This window comes from Trichosurus vulpecula, chromosome 2 (genome assembly GCF_011100635.1).
Source record: "Trichosurus vulpecula isolate mTriVul1 chromosome 2, mTriVul1.pri, whole genome shotgun sequence".
NCBI lineage: Eukaryota > Metazoa > Chordata > Mammalia > Diprotodontia > Phalangeridae > Trichosurus > Trichosurus vulpecula.
Window position 1 is genome coordinate 388,278,247 of NC_050574.1, and position 26,531 is coordinate 388,304,777.

The 26,531-nt window shown below is 35.8% G+C and overlaps 2 protein-coding genes across 2 annotated transcripts in view; both read left to right on the forward strand.

Moving 5' to 3' along the window:
• The window catches only part of MGAT4A (alpha-1,3-mannosyl-glycoprotein 4-beta-N-acetylglucosaminyltransferase A), a 160,696-nt gene extending 134,177 nt beyond the window's left edge, over positions 1–26,519 (forward strand). The window contains exons 9-16 of the mRNA XM_036744628.1: positions 7,674–7,788; positions 10,755–10,885; positions 13,459–13,566; positions 13,696–13,889; positions 18,775–18,853; positions 20,858–20,924; positions 21,426–21,538; positions 21,694–26,519. Coding sequence (XP_036600523.1) covers positions 7,674–7,788; positions 10,755–10,885; positions 13,459–13,566; positions 13,696–13,889; positions 18,775–18,853; positions 20,858–20,924; positions 21,426–21,538; positions 21,694–21,720 — 834 coding nt within the window. The 3' untranslated portion in view covers positions 21,721–26,519. The remainder of the gene's footprint in view (positions 1–7,673; positions 7,789–10,754; positions 10,886–13,458; positions 13,567–13,695; positions 13,890–18,774; positions 18,854–20,857; positions 20,925–21,425; positions 21,539–21,693) is intronic.
• On the forward strand, positions 5,809–6,659 carry LOC118837640 (60S ribosomal protein L7a-like). The gene has a single exon (XM_036744629.1). The coding sequence runs from the start codon at positions 5,829–5,831 to the stop codon at positions 6,627–6,629; it is 801 nt and encodes a 266-aa protein (XP_036600524.1). The 5' UTR covers positions 5,809–5,828; the 3' UTR covers positions 6,630–6,659.
• Positions 26,520–26,531: the final 12 nt, after the last annotated feature.

The following is a 26,531-nucleotide window of genomic DNA, read 5'->3' on the forward strand; positions in this document are numbered from 1 at the left end:
CCCTTAATGTTGCTTTCCTTAGTAAAGCAGATCAAAAGGACCTGGGCTTTTGCAGTGTTCTGTGTGCTGGTTGTTGTTGGTTTTACCCCCACCCCACAGCAGCTGCTAGCCAGATTGTTGAAACAGAGTCTTACTAAATTCTTTTTATGGTACAAATATGGTCCTGATACCTAGGCCAGGAAGAGTCAAGACAGAGAAAGAAAATTATAGACCATTTAAACTAATGAATTTTTTTTCAGCAGTCCTCACATGCAAGGCTAAGGAGTCTCCATTTCATTTTATTTATTTTCATTTTTTAAATTAGTATTTTATTTGTCCCCAGTTATATGTAAAAACAGTTTTTAACATTCATTTTTTAAAACCTTGAGTTCCAAATTCTCTCCCTTCCTCCTTTCCTGCCCCACCTCATTAAGAAGGTAAGCAATTTGACATGGGTTATACATGTATAGTCATGCAAAACATATCCATAATTCACTAATGACTACTGATGCAAAAATTTTAAATTAAATATTAGCAAAGAGATTACAATTTATCATGAAGATAATATACTATGACCAGGTGGGATTTATACTAGGATTGCCAGGCTGGTTCACTATTAGGAAAACAATCAGCATAATTGACCATATCAATAACAAAACTGACAGAAATCGTATGATCATCTCAGTAGATGCAGAAAAAGCTTTTGACAAAATACAGTACCTATTCCTACCAAAAATGCTACAGAGCCTAGGAATAAATGGAGTTTTCCTTACAATGATAAGTAGCATCTTTGTAAATCCATCAGCAAGCATTATATGTAATGGAGAAAAGCTAGAAGCTTTCCTAATAAGATTGAGATGAAACAAGGATGTCCACTATTGCCACAGTTATTCAATATTGTACTAGAAATGTTAGCTTTAGCAGTAAGAGAAGAAAAAGAATTTGAAGGAATTAGAATAGGCAATGAAGAAACAAAGCTCTCGCTCTTTGGAGATGATGTGATGATATACTTAGAGAATCAACTAAAAAACTACTTGAAATAATCAACAACTTTAGCAAAGTTGCAGGATTTAAAATAAGCCCATGTAAATCATTGGTATTTCTATATGTTACTAACAAAGCCCAGCAGCAAGAGATGAAGAAATTCCATTTAAAATAACAATATAATTTAAATTTAATTTTAACATTTAAATTTGAAATAGTGTAAAATATTTGGGATTCTGTCTGCCAAGACCAACCCAGGAACTATATGAACACAATTATAAATCACTTTTCACACAAAGTGTGATCTAAATAATTGGAAAAATATCAGTTGCTCATGGATAGGCTGAGTTAATATAATAAAAATGATATTTCTAACTAAATTACTTATTCAATGCCATATCAATTAAACTACCAAAAAATTTTATAGAGCTAGAAAAAATAACAAAAGTCATCTGGAGGAACAAAAGATCAAGAATATCAAGGGAATTAATGAAAAAAATGCAAAGGAAGGTAGCCTAACCGTACCAGATCTAAAACTATGTTATAAAGCATCAATCATCAAAACTATTTGGTACTGGCTAAGAAATAGTGTGGTGGATCAGTGGGATTGGTTAGGTTCACAAGACACAGTAGTCAATGACCATAGTAATTTGGATTTGACAAACCCAAAGACTCCAGCTTCTGGGATAAGAATTCAATATTTGACAAAAAACTGCTGGGAAAACTGCTGGCAGTAACTTGGCATAGCCCAACATCTTACACCGTATACCAGGATAAGGTCAAAATGGGTACATGATTTAGATGTAAAGGGTGATACCATAAGCAAATTACGAAAGCAAGGAATAGCTTACCTGCCAGATCTATGAAGATGGGAAAAATGTATGACCAAACAAGAGATAGAGAACATTCTGAAATGCAAAATGGATAATTTTGATTACACTAAATTAAAATGTTTTTGCATAAACAAAGCCAGTGCAACCAAGTTTAGAAGGAAATCAGAAAACTGAGAAACAATTTTTACAGCCAGTGTCTCTGATAAAAGTTTCATTTCTAAACTATATAGAGAACTGAGTCAAATTTATAAGAATACAAGTCATTCCCCACTTGATAAATGGTCAAAGGATATAAACAAAGAAGTTTTCAGATGAAGAAATTAAAGCTATCTATAGTCATATGAAAAAAATGCTCTAAATCACTATTGATTAGAGAAATGGAAAGCAAAACAACTCTGAGGTACCAGTTCTCTCCTGTCAGATTGGCTAACATGACAAAACAGGAAAATGATGAATGTTGGAGAAGATGTGGGAAAATTGGAACACTATTGCATTGTTGATGGAGTTGTGAACTCATCCAACCATTCTGGAGACCAATTTGGAACTATGCCCAATAGGCTTAAAACTGCATACCCTTTGATCCAGCAGTACCATTAAGAGATCTTAAAAACAGGAAAAGGACCCACATGTACAAAAATATTTGTAGCAGCTCTTTTTGTGGTGGCAAAGAATAGAAAATTGAGGGGATGCCCATCAGTTGGGGAATGGCTGAACAAATTGTGGTATATCAATGTAATAGAATACTGTTGTGCTATAAGAAATGATGAGCAGGCAGATTTCAGAAAAACCTGGAAGACTTACATGAACTGATGCAAAGTGAAGTTAGTAGAACCTGGAGAACATTGTACACAGTAACAGCAACATTGTGTGATGATCAACTTTGATAGACTTGGCTCTTCTCAGCAATACAATGATCTAAGACATTTCCAAAAGACTCATGATCGAAAATGGTGCCCATATTCAGAGAAGGAACTATGGAGTCTCAATGCAGATTGAAGCATACTATTTTCTCTTATTTCTTTCTTAAGGTTTTTCCCTTTTGTTCTGATTCTTCTTTCACAACATAACTAATGTGGAAATATGTTCAATATGATTTGTACATGTATAGCCCATATCAGATTGCCACCTTTAGAAGGAGAGAGGGAGGAAAAGTTTGGAACTCAAAATCTTGTAAAAGTGAATGTTGAAAACTATCTTTTCATGTAATTGGAAAAAAATACATTAAGTGGGGGAAAAAATGGAATGGGCTTCATTAAGGTTAAGGTACTCAAGACATTTTATGATCCCTCTACCTATTACTGCTATCTCCTCAAATTATATTTTATTTACTTATCTATGTACATGCCGTACATAACCCTTTAGTCTAAGGTAATCTCTTTGAAAAAGGAATTGTTTCTTTTTTTATCTTTGTATTTAACAGTACCTTCCACATGAAGGACACTTAATAAGTATCTTTGACTTTGTTTTAAAATTGTGTTGATGCTGTTTTTAGAGCAATCATTTCCTACTGTTTGAGTGTATATAACTCTCCCTTGTAGCCACAGAGGGGTATGGTGGATATTAGCCTAGTTCCTTGTTTCTCTCAGTCATTTTCCTCTGGGGCGCTGGTTTTCATTCACTTATTGAACCTGCCTCATGCATTATTAGCCTAATTACTCTGTTTTTTGACATTATTCTAGGGTTAGATATATGCCCAGAAGTCATATCACTCACCTACTTTACTCCTTTCTTTTCTTTAATAACTTCAACCACTCAGTCAGCAAATGTATATTAACCATTTACTATGTGCTGGGCCTGAGCTAATCCCTGAGGCTATAAAGAAAGGCCCTGTCCTCAAGGGGCTCAGTTTCAGTTGAGGGAGAAAACATGCAAATACTTATGTACCTATCAGGTGCAGTTTAAATAGAAGAAAATCTTGGGGGAAGGTCAAGTTGGGGGTGGGGGATGGGGGGTAAGGAAGAGATCCTGCATTGTGCCAAAACCAGTGTTTCTGTAAGCAGCTTAATTGGACTAGATGAAAGATAATAAAAACAGAAGCATCACTTATATGTACAATAACATCAATATAAAAATGTGTAATTTTGAAGATACAAATTACCATGATTCCAGAGGACCAATAATGAAGTTTGATGTCTATTTATTGATAAGTGATGGGTTCATGTATAGTATGAGCAATTTTTTTTAACATAGGATTTTTTTTTGCATAACTATGTATATTTGTTAAAACAAATTTGTTTTTTCCCCTCGATGGTATAGTTGGTGGGAGGGAGAGAAAATAGATTTTTGTTCATTAAAAAAATTACCTTTAAAAAAACTGAGCTCAAAAGCTAGACTTGACTGTATGCACCTGTAATCTGAGCCTCTGAGGAGTCTGGAGTTGTTGGATCTCTTGATTTTGGGAGATCTGAGCTGATGGGGGCTAGGCTCAGTGGGTGTCTGCACTATGTCAGGCATCAATACTTGTGACTCCCAGGTTGCCTAAGGAGAGGTGAATCAGCCCTGGTTAGCATTGGAGCAGGTCAAAACTCCTGTGCAGATCAGGAGTGGGATCCGGCCTGTGAGTATTACTAGCACTTCCAGCCTGGGTGAGATAGACTCATTTTTTAAAATTAAAAAAATAAAAACACAAACTGTTGAGATCAAACTCTACTTCCTCTAGGAATCCTTTTCTAGTCCCTGCCCCTCTCCCTTTCCTCAAAGGCTACTTTCCATTCACTCAGTATTTTGCTTTTATGTATTAATTTATATATCATATATCTGTGTGTTGTCCCACTTCACTAGGCCTGTTTTTGCTTTTTTTGTGTACCTAGTGCTTAGCATAGTGCTTGGCATATAGTTAGCGATCAATAAATGCATGTTGATTGGTTGGGTTTTTTTAAAGAAGTATTATGGAACATAAACTGATCCATTCCCATATCCATCCTCTACTGAAGACAAAAGCTATTTCTGGGCCGTAGTTCATCTTTCTCCCTCTCCCCCTCCCTTTCATTGATCTCTCCTTCCTCTCCTCTTCTCTCTTCCCCTCCCCCTTATCTCTTCCTTTTTCTGTCCTCTCAGCCCAAGAATGAGGATTAACCCAGAAGTTCAGTGTCCTATTTTTAGATTTCCGGTTTCCCCATGAAAGCTAGGAGGATTCATGTAGTTAACTTGACTATCCTGCAGTTAGAGCTCAGGGTGGGAAGCCTGTGGTGATTCTGATGGTAGCAGCTGTGCAAATTGAACAATAGAAGGCAGGCTTTTAGGTCCCTCCTCAGGATCTGAAACTTCAGAAGACTTTTGGTCTGCCCTACCAACCAAGCAGTGGAAATGGGGTGCAGACAAAATGCTCCAGAGGCTGATGCCAATGTGACTCTGATTGTCCTAAATCTAATGGTGGCTACAGCAGCAAAGGGCCAGTCATGGCCTTGGATGTTTGGCCTTTGAGTCCCTTCAAGTCCTTCTCTAGCCTTCACAAAATCTCACTCCTTTTGTCTACCACCAATCATGTAAGCTTGGGTGGCTAAATGGGTTTAGGAAGCCATATCAGATCATCAGTGTGCTGACAAGGAGTAGAATGCCCTTACTACCTAACAGCAAAATCAACAAACTTAGCAATGATGTCTTATTACCATTTCACATCTGTAGTTCCCTTACCTCTCTACCAAATGGAAGAAGGTGTGTTTCTTTATCTTTTTTCTGTGACCAAGATTAATCATTACAACCAGTGAGAGTTTGGCTGCCTTTCAGATCTGTTTTTGTTCTCTTGGTAAATATTGAATTAAATTAAATTAAATGAGTGAGTTCCCTGCCTCTTAGAAGTATTCAAACAGAGAATGGTCTTGTTAATGGTGGTGTATAGAGATCCCTGCTCTAGTTAGGGCTTAGACTGGGGCGATCTCTGAGATTCTTAGTTATTATTCCATAAAACCTTAATGAGTTACAGACTGTAGAATTCTTTCAGTCATTATAATAATGTATAATGGACTGTAATACATATGTAATAATAAAATACTTAAAATTTAAAGATAGCGCTTTCTCGTTCAGCCGGCCAAGATGCCAAAAGGGAAGAAGGCCAAGGGGAAGAAGGTGGCTCCGGCCCCTGCTGTAGTAAAGAAGCAGGAGGCCAAGAAAGTGGTCAATCCTTTGTTTGAGAAGCGGCCCAAGAACTTTGGCATTGGTCAGGACATCCAGCCCAAAAGGGACCTTACTCGTTTTGTCAAATGGCCTCGGTACATCAGACTGCAGCGTCAAAGGTCTATCCTTTATAAGCGTTTGAAAGTTCCACCGGCAATTAACCAGTTCACCCAGGCTTTGGATCGTCAGACAGCTACTCAGCTGCTGAAACTGGCTCATAAGTATAGACCTGAGACAAAGCAAGATAAGAAGCAAAGGCTTCTGGCTTGGGCTGAACAAAAGGCTGCAGGCAAAGGAGATGTCCCCACTAAGAGACCACCTGTCCTGAGAGCAGGTGTTAACACTGTTACTACCCTGGTAGAAAACAAGAAAGCACAGTTGGTAGTGATTGCACATGACGTGGACCCCATTGAGCTAGTGGTCTTCCTACCTGCCTTGTGCCAAAAAATGGGGGTTCCTTATTGTATTATCAAAGGTAAAGCCAGACTGGGTCGCTTAGTTCACAGAAAGACCTGCACAAGCATTGCCTTCACACAGGTTAATCCTGAAGATAAGGGAGCCCTGGCTAAGCTGGTAGAAGCCATCAAAACCAATTACAATGACAGATATGATGAGATCCGTCGTCACTGGGGTGGCAATGTTCTGGGTCCAAAATCGGTGGCTCGTATTGCCAAGCTGGAAAAGGCAAAAGCTAAGGAACTTGCAACCAAATTGGGTTAAATGTATATTTGATTTTTCCCTACATAAAAATAAAAATTTAAACAAAAAAAAAATTTAAAGATAGCTTTTCCCTGAAGAGCTCAAAGAATTTGTTTCACATTTTCAATAAGACATTTTATTTTAGCATTACCCAAATATTATTGTGTCTGGACCTTACACTTTATCCTACTGACAGTGTGCAAGTATTTGGGTTATAATGATTATAGGTGTTTGGAAGCTTTTTAGACTTGAGTAGAGAATTTCCTCTTAAAGGTTAAGAAGGCTCATTTACTTATATTTCAATTTCTGTAGTGCTTTCTCTCCAAGAGATTGAAGGCTTATATAAGTTAATGGAATTTCACAATACTTGCAAGAAAGGGAGAGTAAAAAGAAAGATAGAAAATTAAGAAAATTGAGATTGAAAGAGGATGGAAGAGAGGCACTGCCATTTAAGTGAAGTTAAAATACCAAAAAACTATATTAGCAGTTCTAGCCTTGTGAGAAAAGATAAGACAATTACTTTTCTCTCTTCCTTTGGGTCAAAGGTGACAAAAAACAAAAAAACATTGATAACAATCCTGTTAGCTCTTGCTGCCACCTTGTGGAACAACATACTACTTTCTTCTGTGTTTTGATTAAAGGTTGCCTGAATAATAAAATAAAATTGTGAATTGGTAGGCTTTTCTGGATCTCCCAGAATGAAATTAAGGAATTGAAGTGTTTCATCTGCTATGAAATCTTTGGACAATTTAATTTCTGAATGAAGAAACTGTTTTTGAAAGGCTGGTTTAAAAGCTTCTTTATGTGAAAACACTGGGAAAAGTTGCCACCTCCCTCAAAAGCTCCCCCACCAAGTAATAATTCATTATTATTCCATTATTTTTATGTGATGGAGACATGGATGGAGGTATCATGATGTGTTCCATTTTTTCTTATTTTATTTTAAATTATTCTCATTTTCATATTGGCTTTATATTTTTAAACCAAACATTTCTTTGATAGTTACTAAATTGAATTCCAGGCCACTCTTTCTTATTGTTAACATAATTATTCCATTTTTCCTAGCTTGAAGATGATATTGTTGTTAAGCAGAATTACTTCAGTACGATAAAGAATTTTGCACTTCAGGTCTCCTCTGAAGACTGGATGATTTTGGAGTTTTCCCAGCTTGGATTCATTGGTGAGAAAAATAGAAGTTTATTAATTTTTCAAACAATGTTATTTTTCTCAGAATATTTAATTGTAACTGTACCTTAAAGCTCATCTTTTGTTGAACATGGGAAAATAAATTTATTTTTCATGTGTAAGGAAAATTGCATAGTGTGTAGAGTGTTAAAGACAGAAAAGTAATGGCATAATTGAATTAAAGAATCCTTTTACAATTGTGCTTCTCTGACAAGGTCTCAAATAAGAAAAACAATGTTGAAGAGTCCCACAAGATTGTAAGATCATATACTCAGACTAGTAACAGATCTTAGAGGACATAAAATCCAGCCCTTTCATTTTACAGATGAGAAAACTGAGTCTCAGAGTTTAAGTAACTTCCCAGGTTCACCCAGTAAGTTTCTGAGTCAAGTTTTGAGCCCAGTTCTTCCTGATGCCCAGTAAATTGCTCTATCCACTATGACCATTTGTGGTGCTTGCAGTACACATTTTAAAAAAAAATGTTTTTGGAACATTATTTCTTCAGCTGAATGAATGGAAATCCCTGGTTTATGACATTCTTGCACTAAGGCAATTAAGAAGACAGGTTAAAAAAACTGAAATGTTGAGACAAAAATTTAAATATAAAATTTAGAAAAACTATAATTTTCAGTTCTTAAAGCATTTTAAAATAAGAGTCTCTTTCTGCCCCTTGGTATTCATTCAGTACTGAAATGCTTTAAAATTGTAAAAGAAACCTGAAATAGTGTGAAGTTTCTAAAACGCCTCCCCATTTATGGAGATAGAAACATGAGCCAAACCCAGCTTGCGTTTTGCAGTTATACAGTTCTAAAATTTGATTTTTTACTTAAACCATTTATGTTCCATCATTGTGGCAATAGAGTTCAATTAAATACGTATTCATTAACCCCAAAACTTTGTGCTAGGTGCTAGGGAGACAGTGTGGTTTAGTAGATAGAAATCTGGATTTGGAGGCAAGAAGATATGATATCAGACCTCATTTCAATCACTCTCTTGGAGACACTGGGCTAGTAGTTAACCTCTCTGAGCCTTAGTTTCTTATCTGTAAATTGGGAATAATAATAGCATGTACCTCATGAGAGTTTTGTGAGAGTCAAAAAAGGCTTAATAATAGTATATACCTCATAGAACTATTCTAAGGATCAAATGAGATAATGTACGTAAAGGATTTCGCACCCTTAAGGTTCTATATAATAAGTATTATGGAATGGAGGAATAATTACATGTGGCACATCTCTGTATGATCAGAAGAATGTTATCAGCTTTGCTGTGTCTTTTGTGCTCTATCACCACAGCAGGCTTTGCTGTGTGGGCACGGCGCTGAAATAAAGCTTAGTACTTGAGATGTTTGCTTGGTTTTAGCTGAGATCATTATTTAGTTCATACAGTTTCCTCTCACAAAACCAAGGAAGATAATACAAATGTAGAAATGTAGATTATAACTTTGTACTAGAAAACATAGAGTTACCACTAATTTTAGTTGTTCAAACCTAAATCAGAACAACTTCTTATAATAATTTGAATTAGGGCTGTCTTTGAGTTTTAGGATCTCTTTAAAATGAGAAGACTTAAACATTTCTTCTGCTTTATAGAAATCCCCAATTTTGGTGGCAAATGAGTTATTAAGGTGTAATCCAGAGACTGGGAAAGGTCACCAGTGCTCATGAACCAGAATTAATTCTTTGAAGTAGATTTTTAAAAAGGACTTCTTGGCTGGAGATAGGTGGCGGAAGCAGTCATCCATTGGCATTCAGATTGGGGTGATGGTGTTGCAGTTCCTCTAAGATGATTTTTCCTTTTGTATAGGAAAAGTGTCATCTGTAGTATATGGTATAGATGCTTCCTCTTTTGGGGGAATTCCAGGTGTTATCTCTTCTTTCCACTTTAGCTTTGAGTTCAGCTGTTGGTTGAGGGGCATGAGAATATGGCAATACAGTTTCCTCATTTGCTCAATGTTGGCTGAGTTGGGGGAGGGATATATGTGGAGGTATAACCCCTTGTCACAGATGCTATGGGACCACTGGGACCCATATGGACACTTACTGAAAAAGTTATAATTGATAACCTTCTCAACTGCTTACAAGGGAGAAAACACAAGAAAGCAATACACAAAACTACATAGGTATACAGGGTAGTAACCAGTAATGTCCAAAGGATAGTTTTGGGTTACTGTCAGGAAAGGATTGGAGGCTTCTAATGGAGGAACTTGTCAGTTTTCCCTTGTGATTCTAGATACGAAAGCTAATTCGGATTCTATAGGGGAGAGAAAATCAACTTCCTGAATACAAAACCCTTAACAAAGAGTGAAAGGCCTTTCATTATTACAGTGGAGACAGGCATTGGACCTGTGATTCCATGGGTAGGGAGAACCCTAGGTACAGAAACGTCTTTCACCAGTGCTGGTCAGCACCTTCTCTGCAGTAGCTATGTATAAATGTGTAGATGAGTGTATGTATATTTTTAGCAAGTAATATCAACTCATTTACATTCCCCTGTGAGGCAGGCTAGCACTCGGAGTTACAAAATGCCAAAAGACAAACATCTTCATATGTAGAATAAGAATGGTAATAGAAACCACAAATCAGACCCTATGAAATGAATTCTGGCAGTTGAGTTCGAGGCCAAAGTTTTTAACTTAGCATCTATAAATTTGTTTTAAAAATTATTTTGGTAACTGTTTAAATATAATTGACTTCCTTTGTCAGATGAAATAGTATTTGCAAAGGCAGCACAGTCTGGCACATAGGAGGTACTTAATAAATACTTGTTTCCATCCCTTCGTAATCCTATGTATTTTATTTTATACATTTAAAAACATTTTTCTGTTTAGAGGGCCTTAGGCTTTACCAGACTGCCAAAGGGACATGACAAAAAGGTTTAAGGGATCTTGTTTTAAGAGATCCTACAACAAAGCTCTATATTTCATTAACTTATTATTGTTTACTTGGAATATCTTTTTAGGTAAAATGTTTCAAGCATCAGATATCACTTTGATTGTAGAGTTCATATTTATGTTTTACAAGGAGAAACCTATTGATTGGCTTTTAGACCATATACTTTGGGTGAAAGTCTGCAATCCTGAAAAAGATGCAGTAAGTTAATTTCTTATAAAATAACACTTGTTCTGTAATGTATTTATTTAAGGATTTTTCACTGGTTTAGAAATGTGATATATGAAAACTTAGGCTCATGAATAAAGACTAAATGGAGTCCCTGTCTGAACCCACAGTATAGATTGGAATTGAAGTTGATAAAACTGCATTTGCATTTAGGGGCTTTTGAAAAGGTTTTTTTTTTTTTTTAAATTGTGCCATTTAGTAAGGATCCAGGAAATTTGCTTGACTTGCCCAAGCCCTTTTCTTTTCTGTACACTTCCCTCTAGTGGTCCTAAGGTATCAGTGTGGCCTTTTATTTCTTTCTTTTTCCCTTTCCCTTTCCAACATCACCAGGTCCAAGGACAGGATGTACATGGTACAGCGGTTCCCAACTTTTTTTTGGTCCTTATACCCCTTGGCTTTCAATCAACCATTTCATACTCTCTATTCAATATGGAAGGAAGTAAGTTCCATAGTTTACCATGTTTATGCATATAAGAAATAAAAAAATCACTTAATTTTAATAGGATAACATAGTTATTTACCAGATATTCCCTGTACCACTTTAGCAAGTTTCTTATACCTCCTAGGGGTACACATACTATAGATGGGGAATCTGATGGAATTCAGTTTTGCAGTTTTCAATTAATTTTTTAAAAAAAATATAGACCAATACAACATTAGGGTTTGAAATAACTTTAGTGTTCACTAGTCTAATTCCTCTCATTCTACAGATTAGAAAACCGAAGCCAGAGAGAGAGGGAGAGAGAGATTAAGTGATGGTATCCAAGGTCACAACAGCTGATAGAGAAGAAAGGACTAAAACTTGTGTTTTCTGAAGATTCCCAGTCGAGTATTCTCTTTTTTTCGGGCTGTTTTTGGGGGGCAGGACAGTTGGGGTTAAGTGACTTGCCTGAGGTCACACAGCTAGTACTTGTGTCAAGTGTCTGAGGCCATATTTGAACTCAGGTCCTCCAGACTCCAGGGCTGGTGCTCTCCTCACTGTGCCACCTAGCTGCCTCTAGTCCAGTATTCTTTACGCTGCACCGTGCCATTTCACATGCCAACAATTCTATAATTGTCACTACTTTTTAAGTCCTAACTCTAAACTGTGGATGCTTCACAAGCAGGTTTTTCCATTATCCTAGTGAGAAAAAAATATGTGCTATTGCTACTTATTGAAGTCTCAGAGACAGGAGCAGCCTGTGCTATTTATTTGATGATAGCAATACTACTGGTGATACATAAAGAAACTGAGATAGAGTGCTCTAAGTAATTGTTCTGGGTCCATCTGGTATCTTTAAAGAAAAAATGGTCTAATCAATTGCACCCTCTTGCTTCTCCTTTTTTGCGTAGTTCAGGTGTCTCTTCTTCTTGTCCATAAATCACAAGATATATTGGATGTGAAATCTCATGAAACCATGATATATGTAAAATGTACCCCAAAGCCCATATTTCCTTTTAATTATAAGGTTTTGCAATAAATACTTATTGAATAACTAATTTGGATAAGTTATCGAATAACTTATTTGTAATTTGGATAATTTGAAAATAATAGTCTAACACAAAAATCACCTGGGTTTAAGGGGTAGTAGTGGAAGTGGTAGTGTATAAAATGAGGATGACAGAGGAAAAGGAGTGTACGAAGTCCCTTAGCCAAGGAATACTTTCTCTTTAGGAGGTCTTTAGTTCTATCTTATTTTTCCATTTGTGTCCTAAATCCTATTTCTCCAGTCACTATCAGTTAAGGAGTATCAGGTTAATTATGCTGTATTTCCCTAGTGCAGGAGTTCTTAAACTAAGATCTGTGAGCTTAAAAAAAAAATGTTTTTAAAACTTTCAGTATGAGTTTCCCTCGTAATCCTGTGTATTTTGTTCTCTGCATTTAAAAACTTTGTTAGCCTGTCAGAAGGGTCCATCATACAAAAAATTTACGAACTCCTTCCCTAATGGGATAACAACAATGCCTGCTAACACCATGAGAGTTTCTTGGTCAGTATTTTAACATCTTTGGCTATGGTTCAGCTTAAAACACTGTTAACAACCCTGGTCTTACCTCTATATTGGAAATTTTGGCCAGTGATAGTTTCTACATACCTAAGTGAATGACAGTGACCATGAGGTTTTTAGTTCTCTTTATCAGATTGAAGTTCATTTATTGGCTGTAATGTGTCAGTAATTGCTATAATGACTCAAAGCTTGCTTTTTTGGGTTTTCACATTCTTCTTTGTTATTGTTTCAAAAATGATATTTTGAATTGTTTTTGAAGTGAATCTTTAGGTAATCATAATATTTATAATCACAGTAATATTAAAAACAAAATATCATGTATTTTGAATTAAAAGCTTTCAACCTGCTCTTTTTGTTAAGTTATTATCTGTTTCAGAAAATTGCCATATTTACCAAGTAAGTAGCAAATCCAGGTATACTTTGATATTCAGAAAAATGTTCAACATGAAATTATGTAAATTATTGGATTTTATTTTAGATATTCTAAAAGGCTTTCCATTATTCAGGTGAGTAAGAGTTCACACTATCAAGTATACTAACATAATTTTTTTTCTTTTGAGAAACATTGTGATAGGCAAAAATCAAATCTACGAATTCGATTCAGGCCTTCCCTTTTCCAGCATGTTGGTTTGCACTCGTCACTAGAAGGAAAAATTCAGAAACTCACAGTGAGTGGTTTAATTTTACTATATATGTGTGTGTGTGAAATTTCATTATATGTATGCATGTGAGTTCATTCTTTTCCTCTTAGTAGACGATTGCATGTAATACTATGTCTCTTAAAAATTTATTATTAGGATAAAGATTTTCTGAAGCCATTACTTCACACAATGCATGTAAACCCACCTGCAGAAGTATCTACTTCTCTGAAGGTCTACCAAGGACACACATTGGAAAAAACTTACATGGGAGAGGATTTCTTCTGGGCTGTTACCCCAATTGCTGGGGACTACATATTATTTAAATTTGATAAGCCAGTTGATGTGGAAAGGTTAGTAATTATTGCCATTTGATCTTACACTCCAAACTTCTTGTTTTGTTATGGCATTCCAAACATATGTAATGCTAAAATGAACAGGCTTTAGTTGGAAGGTCATCTTCATTTATCTTAATTGATTAACTCACTGTCATTTGTAAAATTGTATTTACTAAGTTTTCCCTAAATTATTTTCATGCATCTTGCTATCTTAGCTATTTGTTACATTTCTACTATTCTGTGACATATATTCAGTGCAATATATACTCTTCAATTATATGCAACATATAATTATATTCGATTGTAATTATATATTGATCCCCATTGTCTTCAATGGTTGGTACAACATAGCAACTCATTCACTTGATACCATTGGTTATGTGAAGAGTTACCTTGTATTTTTTAGTCTGCATTGTTTTCCAAAAGAGAAACAGAAATACTAAGAAAAAACAATAATTGAATAAGTTCAATTAACCGTTAAGGTCTTATGTGTAAGGTGTTGCGTTGTGTCTTGGGGACTCAGAGATGAAAAACTGCCCTATCTCTGTCCCTGAGCATCCTATGGACCAGTGATGGGAAGGATGACCCATATGTAAAGAATTATGATGCAAGATAGAATTGTGGCTTCTAGATGGTGGAGTGGATAGAGCACTGGACCCTGGAGTCAGCTAGATGCGAATTCAAATGCTTCCTTAGATACTAGCTGTGTGACCCTGGGCAAGTCACTTAACCTCTGTTTTCCTCAGTTTCCTCAGCTGAAAAAATGAGGCTAATGATAGCACCTATCTCCCAGTGCTGTTTTGGGAATCAAATAAAATAATTTGTAAAGTGCTTAGCACAATGCTGGCACTTAATGCTTTTTCCTCCCCCATGAATGTTAAGAGTTAAAGGGGAGAGGTCTAGGTTAAGAAATCTGCAAACTGAGAAATCAGTTTCAGCTGGGAACTCAGGTGAGACTTCAAGGAGGAGGTGATAATTGATGTGGGCTGAAAAAAAAAAAATCGTGATGTGAGCTGAAAAAAAATCATAACGTGGGAATGTGTTCCAGACATGGGGAAAGGCCTATTCTCAAGCAGAAGGGTATAGGGCAAAATCAAGGAACAGTTAGTTGGTAGTCCAGTTTGTCTTAAATGAGATGGGGCGGGGGTGCTAGCGTCCAGAAAGAGTGGGTATCTGGTTCCTGATGGAAACTGGGCAGTAGAGGTGGGGGTACCTTTTGGCATGTGGGCTGGCAAATTGGGATGGGGAAAGAGAAAGTCAGTTGATTCTGCTGGTCCTTTGGGCCACCCATTGGAGTCATCAAGGTAGAATATTGAGAGAGAAGAGGGGCTAAGGAATAAGCCTTCAGCTTATTCACTCCCAATTCAGGAACAAGAGTGGGACAATGAAACATTATAGGGGACAGGACTAGTCAGACAGGTAGAAGAATAGGAAAGGAAAGACCTTGCCACAGAAACCAGTGGAAGCGAGAATGTCCAAAAGTTGTTTATTCTCTGTAGTTTGAAGGAGATTGCAGCTTGAAACAAAAAGGCCATTCATTTTTGGTGGTGATTAGTGATGTTGGAAAAGGGCAAGTGTTAAAAAGTATGGAAGCTAGATTACAAGCATGACTTCCTTCAGCAGCATTGGGCTACTGAGGAGGCAGGTGTGGAGGCAAGACAATAAGATTGATCATTCAGGTGGGAACAATGGATGGAGAAGCATCTAAGGGGTTCTGAGGTGCATGACAGCGTCTTGTTGAAATGGCTGATTATGTGGTTGAGACTATGAAGGAAAGGCAAATGAAGCCAGAAGAGGAACGGTAGACTAGAAGAATAAGGAGGGATCAAAGAGTGTGATGAGTATGAAGAGCAGTTTCAGGAATAAAACAGTAGGAGAGAATTGGAGGGATGGGAGATGGTGATCAAAAAGAATAATTTCAAACTTCAGTATCTTGGAGATAAATAGTTTTGGGTGACAATGAGGTCAAGGTTATGATCATCCCTGTGTTAGCCTGAGGAGCAGCCAGTCAGTGCTCGGGTTCACATTACAAGTTATTGTAATTGGCCACACAAGAGACTTATGTTGCAAGGTTAGAGGTTTTTATTGATATATATATATATATATATACCTACAGGATTAAGTGGAACTCATAAGGTCCATAATCCAATCCTGCTAGCCCTGAAAGGGCAATCTGAATCAGCATCATCAGTCATGAGCTTCTGCTTTCTGAATTCTGAGATATGATTCAGGATTCACCAACACAAAATGTGCATAGCAAAATGTAAGGCTTGGTCCTATGCTAAACTAACTCTCCTTGATTGCCCCTTCTTATAGTCTCATGGGAACATGAAGTTTCAGTTAGTTCAGATTATTTGTAATAGTAATCAACGACTCTCTAAGAAGTCCCTCATCTGAGTTGGAATACCTTGGTGCTGCCTCCATATTAGGTCTGTGTTCTGCACATACAATGATTCCAAGGCCACTGAGGAGAGGTGGCTTTCCTAGTCAGCCAGTTTGGTACACAATCCAACAAATTTTGATATTATTAATTAACAGGATTGCAATCCCTATGAGAACTGGAAAAAAAAATCTTATTCCTAAAAAGGGAATTTATTGATCTCTTCATATTTGATCAGTGTCCCTAGCCTGAGTTCGAGGTTTATTCCTCTTCCCATAAACTTATAGGGCATCTCTGAGGGAGAGTTACAAGACAGGCACTGTGGGAAGTGGGTGTGTTTATCTTTTCTCAGTATTGGGTTATGGTAGGAGCTAGGAGGAAATTAATTCCCGAGAAACAGGGATGTCAGCTTAAAAGCATAGTCTAAGGCTTGTGTATGCCTATGTATATGTATATATACATACGTGTGTGCGTATGTATGTAGATAGTTGATGGAGTTAGTAATAATTACTTCCTACCACAGCTCTTGAGGAAGGTGGGAAAGGAACCTGGAGGTTGGAGTGGAATAGGGTGATAGAATCAAGTGACACCTGCTTTAGAAGAGAGGCTATTAAGTGTCCACAGCAGAACATGTATACTGATGATACAACATTCAACTTAATATTTTCTTAGTCATCAAAATGTTTTACAATTACTGTCATTGTTTTGGAGCTTATTCTCTTAGGGCTGTCCAACTTTAGGTTTTTATTGAAACAATAGACAATATATTTTGATTTGCCATTTTAGTGAGAATGCTGCAGTAGCTGGGCTTCATTTACTAAAGCATTTATGTAAATTTCTATGCTTGTAGGCAGGCTGCATAAATTGCACTGCGGGCCGCATTTTGGACAGCCCTGTCTTAGACCCTCTGCTAGTCAAATCATTGGCCCCTAAGTTATCCTCATTGTTTGATCACTGGCAGTGTCACCTTTTCTCTTTCATGGAAGGGAATTTCTTGTTGGGGTGTTCCTTTTCAGATCGTATGTACTCAAATGAAATCTGTGATGAATACCTTCAACTATGCAGGTCCAAGCCTTCCTATCCTGTGTGACTCTTGTCCTTGTCCTTCCATAACTTCACACCAGGGGATGCACCCTAGATTTTATTTTATTTTTTTTGGGGGGGGCACCCTAGATTTCTACGAAGATAGGTTATTTAGCACTTAAATCAACACCAGTTGTGCCTTCTTTAGTTTTGAAGCTTTTGGCTCCATGTCATTTACATTCAGTTGTGTATTTTTTCTCCATGGGTATTGGATGAAAGAAAAATTTTGGCACAATTGATTTGGTAATGTGGTGATAGATAATATTTACATAAAGCATTTTTCTTATAACACCCCTTGGAGGCAGGCAGTGGAATCTTTAAAACCATGATAGAGTAAGAAAACATAAAATAGATGAGGAATGCAGGAAAATTTAGAAAAAGTAGCAGTTCAAGACAATGGTTTTGGTGTTATTTTTCAGAATTTTAAAAAAGAAAAAATATTTTAAAAAATAAAGTTAGTCTGGAAAATTATCAATTTATTAATGACATATATTGCTGCAGCAAAAAAGAGAACTAAGTCAAAAGGAGAGGATTGATTTCTTACATTTTGGAAAATAGGTAATTTGACCTTCATCAGAAGTATATATTTTTTTTTCTGGGCAAAACACTTAAGAGCTTAAAGTTTTTAAAACTAGTTTTCATCTAGTACATATACATATCTGTGAAGACAAATATCAAGGTTAAAATTAAATTCCATAGTATTAAACTACATGCCAGACACTGTGCAAAGCCCTAAGGATATGAGGAAAGAAAACAAAACAATCCCAAATCAGTCCCTGTTCTCAAGGAGTTCATGGAATAATGGGAGAGACAACACACAAACAGTTATCTATAAACACAATATATACTTGATAAATTGGAGACACAAAACTAATTAACAGGCTCCAGGGCTTACTTAGTATAGTGGCCTACAATTTTTAAAATTGTTGGGAGAGATGAATTCAATTCCATTTTACTTCATTTGGTACTAACATTACTTGAGTTATATAAAATCAGCCTTGATAATGCTGTAACCAGGTGTTGGGTGCAGTGAAATATTCATGCTGAGTAAGAGTTGGTAGTGCTACTGCCATCAGCTTCTTTACTTCCCTTGTTAATACCTGTTTGGATATTTTTGAAGTTATTCCAAAACCCCTTAAACCCACCAAGCTTTACTCTTATGAAAGTTATTTAACATAAAATCTGCAAGTTTGCTTTTATATTACTCAGTAAATATTTCCTTTTTCAATGACAGGAATTATTAAAATGTTGCCCTTAGGTCTTATCTATGAATCTATGAAATAATTGAAATACAGTTTGCAGTTTATCACTTGTGTATAGTGTTATCCCTGACATACAGCTTAGTTCTTTCCTAAAATCTTAATTTATTATCCTTTTATAATCACTAGTATATCCCAAAATATTATCATATGCAACATCATTTATTTTTTTTAATAGCTACTTGTTCCAGAGTGGCAATCCAGAACATCCAGGAGATATACTGATAAATACAACTGTGGAAGTTTTGCCTTTTAAGGTATGACTTGATTTTTTTTTTTCACTCAGCCTTTCTTAAGAAACAAAAAGATAGCAGAGATTTGATTCATAGGAGACTGTTGGCATAAGATAAAACGAGTTGTTTCTTTTGATTGAAAATCTCAGTGTTGATCATTGTTGACCTTGTAAAATATAGAGTAGATCTGTTTTCCTCATTTATGAAAGAGAAGGGGCCTAAGTTTCGCTCAAAAGAAAGGATCCCAGAACTTCCTATAAAATTAAAGTGGATCTTCCTTTTTGTTTTAGTTTAATTCACCTATTGGTGCTAGATTAATTGCATATAGTTTTAATGATTGTTATACATAATAAACCTATGATCTCACCCTTTCTCCCTCCTACTGCAGTCAGAAAGGGTTCCACTTGTGAGACACTTTCAGCAGAAGCCTCCTTCACCTCAGGGACTTGGGTGGGCAAAGAGCAACATACGTCTTGGCTTTTCCTCCTGAGTTAGCTAAGGAGGCTCCCACCTGAGACATTCATAGTAGAAGCATTTTTAGAACGCTGGACATCTCTTTTCTCCCACCTTTTCATGCCAGCTGATGCTTTTCTTAAACCTGTGGCACACTGGGTCATTCTCCTGGTTCTCCCATTTGGCCCTCCAGACCCTCACTCTTTGCTAGTCATTTATCACTTTCTCCTTTGAAGTTCATACCATCAAACAATATCAGGCACTTTTGATATCAGAGACCTTTCCCTTATGATTTGTGGCTCCATCATCCACATTTGTGGCCCTTCTAACACCCTGGCCTCTGCCTTTACGACCACTTAAAATTGTTCTACCTCCAGTACTTTGAACTTTGAGGTTCGCCTCTCAGATCACAGTCTCCTGCCCTACCACTTGTCCTTTTTTCTAATTCCTTTTAAACCAGTTCTTTGACCTCACCATAATCTCTGGTTCTTTACTCGTCTTGTTTTTCCAGTCCATAACATTTGTTGTAATCTTTTTTCCTCTCTCCACAGTCTTAAACCAATACTTGTTTAATTCAGTAAGATTTTTGCCCTCTGACCTTGAATCTCTCTTATCCCTACATTGTTCATGCCCTGCTAATTCTTAGTTTTGGGTCACTCCCAACATTTACCTTTTCAACTTCAGCAGAACACTGTTGGGGAAAAGTCACACAATGTAACTGGGACCATTACAAATTCATGTTATCTAACCCCAGCTGGGCTCATGCTCATGTATGAAATTCCTTTTGTTCTATCTCTGACCAACTGCTCTGCTTATCCTACTCCCTAGGGTTTTAAATGCCTCCTGCTTTACTCATCTAGGATCAACACCAGCCATTCTAAGTTCCCTTTTATCTCTGCTTTTCCACCCCATTACCCATCTTTTCCTCCTTTCTTCTATGCTGAAATGATGAGATAGCCCTTCTTGCCAAGGCTAATCCTTATACTTTTGCCCTCAATACTATCCCTCGCTCAATCTCTTGGTACCAACAAACATATCAAGTTGAATCTCTCCTAAAAATCAACAAAAATTTGTCTCTATTATTCTCCCAAGCTATCACAGAGCCTACTACACTACTGTTTACAGTTGTCACTTTTCAGCCTCTTGTGGCCTGAAATCGCTCTCTCAAAGGTCACTAGTTACCTCTTCATAGCTCTGGTAGCATTTTTCTCAGCCCTGGGTCTTCCTGATCTTTACAAAAATATACCTCCTAGGCCACTGCTCCCTTAGCCTCTCCCTGTGGGCAGGTGCTGTCTTCATAGAGGGCCTTGACCCTTTTCCATCTATTAGTTCATTATAAAAGTATTATAATTTTAAAGTTTCTATGTTCCAAATTAATTATATAAGATCTGAAGGGCTGTTTTTTTTTTTAAGGTTTGGGCTAACTTTTTAAAAAGCCTCATAAAGATCAAATTTATTTAATGAAGCCTTTTTTTTTTCAAATATGGGGGAGCTTTATGTACTTCTAGAATATGGCAATGAGTACTCTTTCTTTTGTATAAGTAATTATTTTCATAATGAATATTTCTGTTTTAGGGTGAAGAGTTGGAAATAAGCAAAGAAACCAAAGATAATCAATTAGAAGATGGTTATGTCAGAATAGGTAATGTATACTTTTAATTAGTAAAAACTCACTTTCTTACATAAACTTCTTGAGTGCAAATACTGTCAAACCTTTTTATTTTTATTCCCAACAAGGATATAGCAGGTGCCTAAAAATGTTTATTGATTATGTGGATTTATCCTTAAACTCTAACTTCTTTTGGGGCAATAATTTCATTATAAACTTATAACAGATAATCAGGATTCAGTCACTTAAAAAACCTATAGGTTAATGGTTATTTATGAATGTTATATTGGTTATCATTTTTATTTTGTTTTGGGATTTTGCTTTCTAGTAAAAAATGCAGATGTAAAATCAAAATTCTGGTAAATTAGCATTGTATACTTGGGCAATTTAGAATTTTAAAGGTTAGAGGCAAATTTATTAAGTCTTAATTTTGTTGGCATGATAATATACCCATCTATTCAATTAAATTTTCAGTCCTATTTTGTGTTTCAGTTCATCATGGTCTAATCACCGGTGATACTTTTTATTTTGAAGGAAAATTTGAAGGTGGTGTGGCAGAAGGGATGGTGGACCCCAGTCTAAACCCCATTTCAGCCTTCCGTCTCTCAATTACACAGAATTCTGCTGTTTGGGCTGTTCTTAATGAGGTGAGATATTTCTTCAACTTAGTGAAAATCAGTGGGAGGGTTGCATCGTTTCAAAAAGATTTCAAATTGCTTTTACCTTAAGAATTTGAAAGTTGTGCTTAAAAGAATTTAGAATTTATTGCTTTTACAAATTAACTTAAAATTCTCTATTTCAGATTCATATTAAAAAGGTTCCAAACTGACCAAGTTCCCTTAGGAAGTCAAGATCATTTCAGACAAACGATCTTAATGGGACTTTTCAGCTCTGAAATTGATTCCCTGTAAGATTGTTCTTCAAGGAAAAAAAGATGTTAGAACAAATTCAAGACAATGAAGCATGTTTCTGTTCTCTTTTGTATTTCACTTGAATACTACCTCTTGTGAAATCTACTGTAGATAAGATTGTATTAAGCCTTTTTGTCAGATCAATTCAGAAAACTAATCTCCCATCCATAATATTCACATGAAGCCTGAGTCCTTTATTTGAACATCATTTGTACATTTTACAGTCACATTGTGTTTGTTTGTATTATCTTGTATTATTTTGGTGTTTTCCTAATACGTAAGAGGTGTACATATTGCTACATTCCTTCAATATAAGAGGAATGTTAAATACATTTTATGAAGGGGGTACTTTTGGATTTCATTTATTTTACTATTGCAAACCCCCTTTTATAGATTATCAGGGATATATATGTATAAATATAAATATACAGAAAACCATTAAGTTAATTTATTGAAATTATTTGAGGAGTAAATATTTTGGTGCATAAACTCTGAATTACTTTTTAAAAACAGATTACACCTTGCTTTGTTAAGTTTTATGTATTTTTTTTTGACAATGAAAACATTTCAAATGGTAATGTCTTTTCAAATGTACTGCCAGTATAAATAATTCCAGATGGGTTTCCTAAATGAAGTACTTTTGTATCCTAAAGGATCTGAAATAGTGTATTTTCAAAGGCATCATCATTCCTTAAATCCCCTTGTTTTGAAGATCAGTTTCTATGTGGGCTGTAACACTGTACTGTGTACAGGGTAAGGCCATATACAAAGCAGTTTGCTAAATTTTGGCGTACAAATGTGATACGTTAAAAATAAAATAACAGGCTTAATGTTTCCCTGTTATGCATTGAAACAAGTTGTATTTTATTTTTGATCTTTGTAATCAGCTCAATATTCCTTTCATTAAATATTACCTAGATATATATACATTCATGTTTTATAAGTTTGGACAAATTTTTTGGTAACACTTGTATCAAATTTTTTTCTAGGAAATGTTATCGCATTTACAAATTTAAAGACAAATGATATGAGATTTTTAGTGAAAGGTACTGTTGCAGCCATATTGTATTTCTCCACTGATTTAATTTGCATTTTAAAGTTACAGCCCTAGCATCCAAGAAACATAATTACATAATTGATATACATGTAATTCCAAAATTACCATTTCGTATAGGTTTTTGTTTTTTAATCAGCTTCAGAAATTATCTTTGTAAAGCTTTTCCTTTTATTAAAGAAGATAAAAGTCTAAGGATGATGGAATATGTAAATATTTTGATTCATTTCATGTTGGTTTTCTTGCTCATAACTTCCTGCCAAAATTTTTTTTTAAAAGATGCTAAATTTCCAAGTTCAATTTAAACTTTGCCTTTGGGTTTAGTTATTTCTTAGTCAGTTTGGTCAAATTCCTAAAGCAGATGATTTGAAAAGGAAGAAAAAAATTTTAGACCTTTCTGGTGTACTAGGAGTCTTCTTAATTGGCTGTTACAGTAGTTAATAGAATCATTCTAAGTGCCAAGAGCCCTTCAAATGCAGCCTCCACCAGCTGAATTATATTTAACTACTTTGTGACAAGATTGGGGAACTCAAAAAAGAGCATTGTGAAGCATGTATAGTTGCTATTGCACCTTGCCATTTTAAAATGAATTCCAGTCAGCCTGGTGGTCTTCCCCATCCCCTTTCTTCAGATCCTTATTGGTTAAATCACAGCTCAGATCCCACCTCCTTCTCCTTGAAGCCTTTAGCAATCAATTACTTCCCTCTACTGAACACGTTATACCGTACCACATATTTGTATATTTAAGAAGTTCTGCCATCATTTCAGACATGTTAAATGTCTTCTCTACCAGATTTTCAGCTCTTGGAGAGTATCTATTTCTTTCTTACACATTTTCTCTTTCATGAATCACTTTCTCTTCCTCTTTTTCTACCTCTGTTCCTCTCCTCCCACTTCCTTTCTATAAGAGGCAGCATGGAGTAGTTACTTAATCCCTTAAACTCTAGGTAGTGAAAGTGCAGATCTGCAGGGGTAGGAGTTTTCTTACTTTGGGCTCCCTATATTAATGACATCATGGGTCCCAGCCCCGAATCCTTTCTCCTGATTTGTTCCTGCATACCCCATGATGCCTGGGCACAGCACTAGGCATAAAGGTGCTCAATAGACACTTTTTGGTTGGTTTGTTCACTGTTTCTCCTATTTCTAGTGCAGGTCAAATGCCTTCACATATTAAGGGCTCTTCAGCATGGCACAAAGATCCTTGTAAAACAGTTTAGTTCTTCAGAGTGAGGTTAGGTTTTAAAGTGTAAAAGGCAGAACTGTGTTGTAGTAAGAGATAACTTGAAGGGAAGATATCTGGATTGTGAAGAATAGGTGAATGTTTCTAAGTTTATCATGACTCAAATCTACTTTTGTTTATGTTGAGTAATGGTATATTTAGTTTTATATTCAGAACAAGAACTTTTGTGAAAAATGTTTTCACATGTGTCAGAAAACATTTAGATACTTGGAGTGTGCTAACAGTAATAACATTTTAGTTGCACTGGTAACTCAAGGTCAAAGCACATGGCCACATATATGTATATATAATTTGTATTTGAGAATTATCCAATGGTGAAAGCTATTGGAAAATTATTATTAAATGTGTTTTAAAGTGGAAAAAAGCTTTCCACAGTGTTTTGTTTTGGAAAGAACTAGGTTTTTTTTGTAAAGTAACAAAACTCTGAAGGCTGCTTTAGAGGATTTAAAAATCTGTAGCTTTCACAAAGCAAGCTGTTTGATATCAACATCTACCAGGTTTCTAGGAAAGACTGGTCATTCACAGTTTTAAGAAAGACTATTATAGAAGTGAGACAAAAAAGGGAAGCTGTCATGTTGGATATTCAGAGACAGGTGAATATATATCATAACCTAGCAGTCATATCCCTAAAGCTTTATCCTGTACATTCTCTTCCATGAACATTATATAGGCTTAATTGGGAGATCAGTAACCAGAGATTGCAGGTGGAAAATTATTAGCACATCCAAATTAAGTGTTGGAACCATTGTGTAGTTACAGGATCCCCAAATTTGTGTTAGTGACAGGTAAAAAAGTACACGATAGCTTTCTTTCTGGAAAGGATAGTATATGATTAAGTTCTAGAAGGTATAGTAATCATTAATTAAGACTACTCCTGAATTTGAACCATTATTGTCTAAACCCATTTTGGAATTTTAAATTGGACACCCACATTTGGAGTAGTAAAAATTACTTTTCACCATGCAGTGGTCAGACTATATGGAAGGACTTGGAGGGAAGAACTAATATTTGGTTATTTTATATTTGTCTTTATCATGCAGTATAAAACAGTTGTACTAATTTGTGTATTTTGTATATTGGAAACTATTCGAAATACCCATAATCAATTACTTCACATGTCTAACGGTATTCTTAATTTTGTTATATCGATTATTTTCGTGCTTGTCTAATATTGCCATACCCTCTGGATTCACATAGTGAGACTTACAGAAATAAAAGAAAGAAAATAAGAGAATAACTATTAATAATGTGGCCAGAAATGCCATTCAAAAAATCCACTCAATTTTCCTTAAAAGTTGGTTTTAATTTGTTGCTTTTTAAAAAATGGTCTTGAAATGACTGAATTTATTTGATAAATGCTACAATAAGCCAATGCTTTTTTACTGTATTCATGCATGTGCCCATTTATGCTACAAGAGAATAATGCACTCGTGCTCTTAAGAAGTAGGACTTTATCACAAATACATATCAGTGATATTTTGGTCCATTTCAAAGGAAGGATGTTTGTTATATTAGATCACACTATGAGAAAGTTCTCTAGCTTCTTGTTTCAAGAAAGGTAAATAAAAACATTTCAATGTAAATTACTCCCAAAGGATTATGAACATTTTAATCTTTTAACTCCAGGCCCTAGCATAGTGCCTCTTTTGAAAAAGAGTTATTTAAATGGGGACATGCTGCTTTTAAAAAGTTTGTGTAAACAGTATGGGTGCTTTCTGCAAAGAAATGTTTTTAATATCCTTGATTGTTAGCAAGGGGCACTTGAGTATTACCACCTTCTAGTTAGGCCCTTGTAAGTAGCCAATGCCAGAATTAATGCTTTAGTTGATTGAGTTGAGATTACATTTCATTTTCCCTTAAAACTCAGTGTTTGCCAAGATTTGGTGAAAACACTTTTTGAGGAAATTACTTTTTCTGAGCCTTAAAAGTGGCTGATAGCAACAGTACTGTAAGATGCACTGCCAGCAAATAACTTTCTGTTTGGGTATATAAGTTTTTCCTTAGAAGGATATAAAATGATATTTGTTTAGAACACGGTGGTTCCTTTTTTTTTTAATTAAAAAAAATTTAAATGTGGCCCTTAATTCTTCCTTTGGAGAAGTTTTTCCTTTTTTAAAGAGAAGATGCCATTTGAGAGATCTTCCCTATGGAATCTTTACCTGACAGGTTCTGCAAGAGGCTTTTCTTCAAAAACTTGATCCATGTTTCCCTTAAATGTCCTCATTACTCAACTGTGCAGTATCTGCAGTAATCCTTGGAGTACCTGTTGAGTTTTTATCGGTAGTCCGATCTTTGTTTGAAACCTTGCTGCTATAAACTGAAAACCTGATTATAGGTGATGTTGATTGTGCCTTTCATCACTGTTCTTTCTGTGCCACAGCTGTCCACGTGTATTTGAAATAAAGAATTTTTTAAAAAGTCAAGGAGAATTCAAG

What these genes read in the sequence shown, in the direction of transcription:
- LOC118837640 (XM_036744629.1), top strand. Translation starts at nt 5,829, where the DNA reads ATGCCAAAAGGGAAGAAGGCCAAGGGGAAGAAGGTGGCTCCGGCCCCT.